Here is a 9,637-nt window from a genome sequence, read left to right as displayed (position 1 = left end):
TTGGTATATGATATTAATTATAAGAGCTTGAGCCTTATACTTGAGATCATAAGCAAAGAATGAAATCATTTCTAAATTATTTACCTTTTATCATGTCATTCATTTTAATCTCTTTCTTTTGTCATGCATTTTTTACTTTTCAAATTTCTTGTGCTTTTTTTTTTTTTTGTAAAGAAAAGATTGATCTTGTAACCAAACAATTTTAAAGCAAAGGCAAATGATAGAATCATCATTATTCAAAGATAAATTACATACCTTCCTTCAAGAATTTGTTTTATATATTCTGAACTTTTCTCTTTTCTTACTTCATTTCTATATTCCTTCTTCTTTCTATTTTTCTCCTTTTATTATTTTGTAACAATTAATTATTAATTATGTAAATAAGAATGAGTGATTTTAAATTATAAATAGAATAACACCTAATCAAATAATTATGTATCAATTGCTACTACACGTATAGGAGTTTAACATAAAAAGGATTTGGAAGACACACACACACACACACATATATATATAATTATATGTATTAATAATGAGTATAAACATGAGTACACATGTTTGTAATTGTGTTTGTGGCCATTCTTAGTGCATAAAATATTATTGTATATTTATTGGTTTAAATTGTAAGTTTATACTTTTATTTTTCCTTAGCATCTTTAAGTGAATGGCTGAAAAAGCATTGTACATATTGATTCTTAATGTAAGAAAATTCAGATTGACAGCATGCATATTGATTTTCTCTTCCTGAAGACAAGAATATTTCTGCATATTTTTTTTATATCCAAAATATTTTTGCGTTGATTTAAAGATGGAACCAAGCAGTCTTGAGATCAAAGGCAAAGAATGGAATCAATGTTATTATATTCAACATCACTTCTCTTTGCTTTATATATTCCTTCTTTTTCTGTTCTTTTTTTTTTTCTCATCATTTCAAACACAACCCTGTCCTTGTACCCAAAAAAAACAAAAGCCATGGAGATTGTCACTTCTGTTGGTGGGAAGGTAGCTGACAACGTGTTTGCAGCTGCTGGTGATCAACTTGGTTATTTGTTTCACTACAATGACAACGTTGAAAAATTGAAAAAGCAAGCTGAGAAGCTGAGGGATAGCAGAGACATGGTGCAAAAGAAAATCGAATCTGCTAAAAGAAATGGAGAGATCATCTCTGATTTTGTTCAAAAGTGGTTAGCTGAAGTTGATGATGTTTCTGCAAAGGCTGAAAAGTTTTTGGAAGATGAAGGCAAAGCCAACAAGAGGTCCCTCAAGGGGTGGTGGATTAATCTCGGCCAACGTTATCGATTCAGTATGGAGGCAAAAAAGCATACTCTGGCGATTTCTGATCAGCTTCAAGAATTGGGAAATCTTGTAAATGTGTCTTGTTCTGCTCCCCCATCTGGAATTATAACTTCATCTGAGGTATTTAATTCTAGCATATTCGAATCTAGAAATTCATTTAAGAAGGAAGTTATGAAGGCCTTAATTGATGCTAACAATGTCAACAAAATTGGAATATGTGGGATGGCGGGCATCGGTAAAACCACACTAGTTAAAGAAATCGGCCACCAAGTGAAAAAAGCCAAGGTGTATGATGCTGTAGCGATGGCGATTGTCTCCCGAACCTCCAACATTATGAAGATTCAAGGCGAGATTGCTGATATGTTAGGTTTAAAATCTCTTCCAACAGATTCTGAATTAGAAAGAGCAAGTTTATTGTGGTATAGAATCAAGAAAGAGAAGCGGGTACTCATAATATTAGACGATGTTTGGGAGATAATTAAATTGGGTGAGATCGGTATTCCCTTTGGGATTGACCATAGAGGTTGTAAAATTTTAATCACCTCTCGAAGTGGAGACGTATGTAATAGAATGGGTTGCCAAAAGATATATACGGTTGAAATTTTATCTAAACAAGAATCTTGGGAGCTTTTTAGCAAGATTGCGGGCACAATTGTTGAAAATTCTGATATCAACCCAACTGCAAGAGAGGTAACTACTCAATGTGGGGGATTGCCACTTGCAATTGTGACAATAGCAGCAACTTTAAAAGATAAGAACAAGCATGAGTGGAGGAATGCAATAAGACAACTAAAAATGTCTACCCCTTCAAGCATCCCAGAATTAGAGAGAGAAGTCTTTTCATCTTTGGAATTTAGCTTCAATTACCTAGAAAACGAGACAAAATCACTTTTTTTGTTTTGTAGCTTATTTCCAGAGGATTACAAAATTCCTGTTGAAGATTTGGCTAGATATTGGACAGGTTTGAAGTGGTTTGGAGATACTCTTGAGGCAATTGAGGATGTCAGAAACAAGGTTCATGCTATTGTAAGTACCATAACCTCTTCTTTTCTCTTGATTGAAGAAAGTAAAATGTATGTAAAAATGCATGATGTTATTCGTGATTTTGCAATAGCTAGAGCTCCTAGATGCAACTACAAGTGCATGGTAAGTGGTGCATGGGGACATAGGGATACATTTGAAGATTTCACATGTATCTCATTAGTGGGAAATTATATTGGGGAGCTACCGAATGGGTTGGAACACCCAAAATTGGAGGCTTTATTGTTACAGGAAAATAAAAGTTTTGTTGTCCCTAGTAGTTTCTTTGAGAAAATACCAAATCTCAAAGTTTTAAACTTGGGACGAACATACATTGAGACATTGTCTGATTCACTTTCATTTCTCACAAATCTTAGAACATTAGATGTTAGTGCTTCCAAGTTGGTTGATCTATCAGTAATTGGGAGGCTAAGCAAACTTGAAATTCTTTCTCTTTTTGATTCTAAACTTGTTAAGGAGATCCCTTTATCCTTTAGTCAGTTAACTAACCTCAGGTTGTTAGATTTGAATAATATGGATTTAGAACTTATACCTTGTGGTGTTATATCTTCTCTTCAAAAGTTAGAGGAGTTGTACGTTAATCATTTTGTTAAATGGGAATCTGAAAATGGTAGCAATGCCAAACTTGTTGAATTAGAAGCCTTGTCCCGATTGACTAGCTTACATATTTTTATTCCAAGTAAGCTTGATTTGTCACCAAATTTCTTGTCATTCAAAAGACTGTCCAACTTTACCTTAGTAATAAGTCATAGTCCACTTATTTGGGGTGAATCTCGATTTCAAAAATATTTGAGTAAAGTGTTGTACTCAAGAAATATGGAGATCACAGGGACTAACATTTCAATGATATATGATGAGTTTAGAAGTTTGGTCAAAAGAACTGAAAGTCTAACTTTAGAGAATATTGTTGATTTAGAGAGATTTAGTAATGACCTAATTGAAGAAGTGTTCAGTGAATTAAAGTATCTCCGGATCAAAGATTGTGATAAGATAAGGTATCTCTTCAACACATTGGAATGGACACCAAACTCAACTTTCCACAATTTAGAGGAATTGCATATTAGGGATAATTCCAACCTTGTTGAACTATGTCATGGACAGCCTCTTGCTCAGTCTTTCTGTAAACTAAAAGTTTTAAAAGTGCATAGATGCGACGTGTTGCTAAATATTGCACCAAGTTATTTGCTACAGAGGTTTCAAAATCTTCAAACTCTTAGAGTGAAAAGGTGTAGATCATTGATGTATATATTTGATTGTGAAAAGATTGAGATTGCAAAGGGCGAAACCAAGTTACTTTCATCATTAGAGTATCTGTATTTGGAATCTTTGGAAGAGATGTCACATATATGGAGGGGTGACCATCAATCCATAAGCCTCCACAACTTGAAGAGTGTAGAACTGATCTTTTGCTCCAAGATAATAAAACTATTTTCACCAACTCTACTCCAAAGTCTTATTTGTTTGGAAGAAATAGATATAAATTTCTGCTATAATTTAAAGGAGATTTTTGAGATGAAAGAAGCGGAGGATGTAGAGTTAGATCACAACATAACCTCCCCATGCTTGGGAAACCTGACTTCTATAGATATAAATACTTGTAATAATTTAGAAATCCTCTTCACTCCCTCAATTGCTAAACTCTTGGTGAAGCTCAGAAGTCTTGAGGTAAGGCACTGCTCTAAAATACAAGAAATAATCACAAATGAGAAAGGAGAAAAAGAAAAGCCATCTGCGAGCATTGTGTTTCCTAGTTTGGTCCACTTGCAACTTGAATATCTACGAAACCTCACTTGTTTTAGCTTTGGGCCATATACTATTGAATTCCCAAAATTGGAAAGATTGGAGATATATGAATGTGGAAAAATGAAGACCTTCGGTTTTGGAGAGCAAGTGACACCCAACCTTAAAGAAGTGTTTTTTAGCAAAGATTTTCCCGAAGAAGGTACTGGACGTTGGAATGGCGACCTCAATACCACAATGGAAGAGTTTTTCAATGAACAGGTATGTACTTTATGATCAAACAGGTATTTTTTCTGATGAATTTTCAGAACTTACTCCATTTTCATTCATTCATGCACATTATTTTCAATTAATTGTACATAAAAATGTGCCAACACTATTAATTTGGAGAATTTGATTTGCATTACTTTTTTCTTGTTACATTATTTATTCATTCCCATTTATTCTACATTTACTAACAAATATTTATACCTATTTTTAGGACATGAAATATTTTCGTTATTAATAAGCATATTGCTTTTGTAGGCACAAAAGGCTGCTGCAAGGAGAACGAAATACAAAAGGCCGTTGCTGCAAGGAGACCAAATTAAAGTATGATAGTGAAATGGTATGAATCATGTTGTTTTATCATATTCTTTATTAATTTATAATTATAATTAAATTCTTAATTATACACTATTTAGGTTTCTTTTCAGATTTTAAATCTCTTAGTCCTATCAAATAGTTTTGTTTACAAAATGCAAAATTTTGGGATTTTAGTCTATAGTTGAAAAATGTGTAAGTGCAACCATTGGATCAAATGATTTAGTGTTAATTTATTTTTAATTCAAAATTATTCAATCACGTAATAATATATCAACATTTGTACTCATGTTTGTATCCATTATTAATACATGAAACATTTCCGTCATTAATAAGCTTATTGATTTTCTAGAAAATGGGGCTGCAAGAGAACCTGTTGCTAAGTCTTGAAAGTGGTATGCATCATGTTTTATCATATTCTTTATTCAGTATTCTTGGCAATTCTTCATACATATTATTGTTATATATTCATCTTTTACATGTTTATTGATAATCCAACTTTGTTAATGCTCTTGGGACGACGAAGAAAAAGAAGAAGAAGAAGAAGAAGAAGAATAGGCTACTTATTAGGATGTCAATACATCTTTTACATGTGTACAATTGTACATATATTAATTACCAACATTAATGGTGTGTGTGCATGTTTTTATATGTATTCTATGTAATTCATGCATAATCTTCTTCTTGTTTCCTTTCTTTTTTGTTTTTTTTGGGTATTGTATTTAGTTTTATTGGAGAGGTAAGGCTCATTATGTCCCCCTCTGTCTAGGTGTCAATTTTTTTTTTCAATCAATAAAATTTTCCTCGTACCGTCGAGGTTTGCCAAAAAAATTAATACTTATGAGATTTTATTTATGATATAATCAAAATTTATTTATTATAAATCAAGTGCATGAGTAGGGTTAGATTTGATTTGGACCAAGTCTAAACAAGATCAATTCAAGATCAACGAGTTGAAACTCGAACTCAGTTTAAAAATAAATTAAATTTAGTTTTGATATGAGTTATCTCAAACTTGACTTATGCATTTCAAACTTGAACAATTTTAATTTGATAATATGCATTAAAATGACACTATTTTAGTATTAAACTGAACTAAAAACTTATTCAAACTCAAGTCAACTTCCCTTAAACAAGCCAAGTTTAAACACATTTGAAACTATCTCGATGAGCTCAAACTTGCTTAGAGGAGTTCAAACTTGACTCAAACCCAACCTTATCATATCCCATGATTTCACAGTTGTAATCCAAGTGCAATCAATTCTCTCTTATATCAATATTGTAACAACACAAATCAAGTCACATAACCTTAACAAATGCAAAATTTAAAGAAAATTAAGGGAGACACTTCTGGCATTTTGTTAGAACTGCTTGTGAGCACTCAAATAATATCATTATTGTAGACCTAGGCTTTTGGTTTTGTAAATAAACTATGCTAAACTTTTTTTGTCTTAATTATTTTTTTATTATTTGTTAAGAACTTATTAGATTTTAGCGTTTTTTAGTCAACACTCAAAAGTGTTGATGTACCCTATTTTGTGCAAAATTTTATATTCAATAATACTATGTGCATAACTTTTGTACACAAATAACAATGTATTACTATATGATTGAATGTTGTTTTATCTTTAATTTTCAATTATCCAATCATATGATAACACGTCGTTGATTGTACATATAGCACTACTCATATCTTATCATACTTATATTCATTTGCTATCATTAAAGTTTACCTTAATATAAAATTAATTCTTTCAGCATTTAGTAGAATAATAAAACTATGTATATATATTTTGGGTACATACTTAACATATATTGTTATATAATTGAGTGATTTTGAATTAAACATAAAGTAACAATCAATCATGTGATAACACACATAAATGGGTACACATTGTATTGCTATTAACATAAAAGTATAATTATATGCATTAACAATGAAATGGTAATCATAGGTAGTCGATGGCAGAACCATTTTAAATGATTAATCATTAAGTAAGTAAAAATTAATTAATTAAGTGCTTTCTAATTAAGTTGGGCACAATGCAAAGTTGAAATGCCTTTTTGAATATTTGATTGATAGTACATTCACCATTCTTTATTAATGTTCCTATTTTCTCTTATTTGGATATCAATGCTTTGGATTTTTTAATTTTTTTATTTGTTTTATGTGTCTTGTACATTGAAATGTTCTTACCTCTTACCTGTTATTAAGTCAAACCATTTGAAGAAGGATAAGTGCCTCTTACTTTAACTCAACAATAGTTTATGTTAAACTGTTGTTACATGTGTTGCCCTGCATTGTGACTGACATGAATTTTGATTTAGGATTGTTAATTAAACCCTAAATCAAAATTCATGTGTCCAAGGAAAACCTTAGCAAGGATATCAACTCTAGTGATGGGTTAAATGTAACACTTCTAAATAAATCTTACGTCAATAAATTATGAGAGAATTATTAGGTATATAATTAAATAGTCTATAAGCTTCTAAATTGTTGAGACACATTATAAATGTTATGACAAATTATGTGTTCAAAGTGAATAATATCTTGATAATAAATCAAATGTTGCATCAATCCATTGGAATTTTAGAGTGAAATCATTTCTTAATTATATATCATGTTATTTATTTTAAACTCTTTTACAATACATTCTTTGCTTTCATACTTCTTATGTTTGTGCTTCTTCTTTTTTTTTTTCTTTAAAGAAAAGATTAGTCTTATAACAAAGCAATTTAGAGGGCAAAGGCAAAGGATGGAATTATCATTATTCAAAGGTAAGTCACATAGCTTCTTTCCTTAATTTGCTTTATATATTCTTAACTTTTCTATTTTCTTACTTTATTTATATATTCCTTCTTTTTATTTTTCCTCATTTGTTATTTCATAACAAATAATTTTTAATTATGTGAATAAAAGTGAGCGATTTTGAATTAGAAATACCATAACATCTAATCACATAATAATATATCAACACTTAAGCCCATGTATTATCAATTGTTAGAGTATGTACAACAATTTAACATAAAAAAGATTTCAAACGCATATAAATAAATAAATATATATATATAAATAAAATAAAACTACTCATACATATTTTTGATATATAATTTATGTACACAGGTGATATGTCATTGTGTGATTGAATGATTTTGAATTAAAGATAAAATATTACTCAATCACATAATGACACATCATCTATATATCCAAATGTGTACATATAATATTGTTTTTATATATGAATTAAAATAAAACAACTATGCGCACAAACTTTTGATAGGTAATTTATGTATATAAAAGATATGTTATCATATGAATAAATGATTTTGAATTAAATATAATGTATCACTCAATCATATAATGACATTCTATCTGCATACCCAAATTGTGTACAAAAAATATGTACACAAAACATTATTTAAATACACACACACATATATATATATGTTTTGCTATACTTATATTCATGTGTTATACTTAAAGTTTCCCTTTATATAAAATTAATTCTTTCAACATGTAATAGAAGAGTATAATTATAAGTAATAACAATGATGTGGTAATCATAAACAGTCGATGACAAAACCTTTTTAAGTGTTTAATCATTAAATCAACGATGATTAATTAATCAAGTACTTTCTACTTAATTTGGGAATAATGCAAAGTTTAAATGTTTTTTGAATATATGGTTAATACTACATCATATCTCTTTTCACTGTTTTCTACTAATATACCTAGTTTTTCTTATTGGATATCAATGCCCTTAATTTTTTTAATTTTTTATTTTTTTTATATATCGTATATGTCTAATTGTTCTTACTTTTGGTTGTTATTTAGTCGAACCATTTGAAGGAGGACCTCTTACTTGGTTTTAACATTTTGGGGGATTCTACTTTTTAGTTGTACGCAGATTTTTAACATGCTAGAGTTTTAAGGGAGCATTTGAAAAAGAATCCACCCTCACTATATAAAAAGTAATGTTATATGTATACAATTTTTTTAGTACACAATTATGTATACAAATAATGTGTCATTGTTTGATTGAGGTTACTTTATTTTTGATTCTAAACTATCTAATTACATGATAATACATCATGTATGTATTAAAAAATGTGTTCATATGGTTTTATTGCTATGTAAAAACATGCAACTTTTGTCAATTAACTAATCTCAAGTTGTTAGATTTGAATTTGTTAGACAACTCAAAGTATATACTAGGAAAGGGAAGGGAACACGAGAAAAGGGAAAGGAGCCAAAAAGCAAAATGGTTACAAAAGGAGACCACGTGGTAGAAGAAGAGGAAAAAAACAAAGAATTAATGGCTAAGAGTGCTTTTTGAGGAAATGAGTAGAGTGTGGTTTTTTAGATAATTGAGAAGTAAACCTTGTATTGAGGCAACAACACCTCGAATAACCAATAAAACTAAGTGATTGTATTCAACATGTAGTCATATTAATAATATTGAGTTCTCTCCATGTAATTCAATTGTTTGGTTGATTGGAACTTTGAGATATTTTGTATAATTTATAGTGTGGATTGAATTTTCTTCATGGGAACAACTGGGAATCCATTAGAATTATATGACTTTAAAACTATTGTGTCTTAATGTTATGTCCTCTCTTAAGTTGAATGTTAATAGTGCTATTAAATGGGAATCTGAAAGCAATAGTAATGCTAAAATGATCCAACTTTCGCTTAACAATAGTTTATAGTCCATTTTCCAATAGATCCTCTTTTTGATAAATTTTCGAGTAAGGTGTTGTTCTCAAGAAATATAGAGATTTCATGGACTAATATTTCAATGACATATGATAGGTTTTAAAGGTTTGCTCAAAAGAACTAAGAGTCTAACTTTAGTAAACATAGCTAATTTAGAGTGTATTAGATTTGAATTAAAGATAAAAGAAATAATTATATTATTGAATTATATAATAAAACATCACCATGTTTGTACCCACTAGTATATCGAATATTACTCAA

At 29.8% G+C, this 9,637-nt stretch overlaps 1 protein-coding gene across 1 annotated transcript; it reads left to right on the top strand.

Moving 5' to 3' along the window:
• Positions 1–843: 843 nt before the first annotated feature.
• Positions 844–5,454, top strand: LOC123204193 (probable disease resistance protein At4g27220). Its single transcript, XM_044620784.1, has 4 exons — positions 844–4,338; positions 4,603–4,684; positions 5,012–5,054; positions 5,186–5,454. Exons 1-2 carry the CDS (start codon positions 844–846, stop codon positions 4,672–4,674), a joined length of 3,567 nt encoding a protein of 1,188 aa, XP_044476719.1. The 3' UTR covers positions 4,675–4,684; positions 5,012–5,054; positions 5,186–5,454.
• Positions 5,455–9,637: the final 4,183 nt, after the last annotated feature.

This window comes from Mangifera indica, chromosome 2 (assembly GCF_011075055.1).
Source record: "Mangifera indica cultivar Alphonso chromosome 2, CATAS_Mindica_2.1, whole genome shotgun sequence".
In the NCBI taxonomy this organism is placed as follows: domain Eukaryota; kingdom Viridiplantae; phylum Streptophyta; class Magnoliopsida; order Sapindales; family Anacardiaceae; genus Mangifera; species Mangifera indica.
Note: the sequence above shows the minus strand (reverse complement) of the source record. Positions and strands in the feature narration are given on the sequence as shown.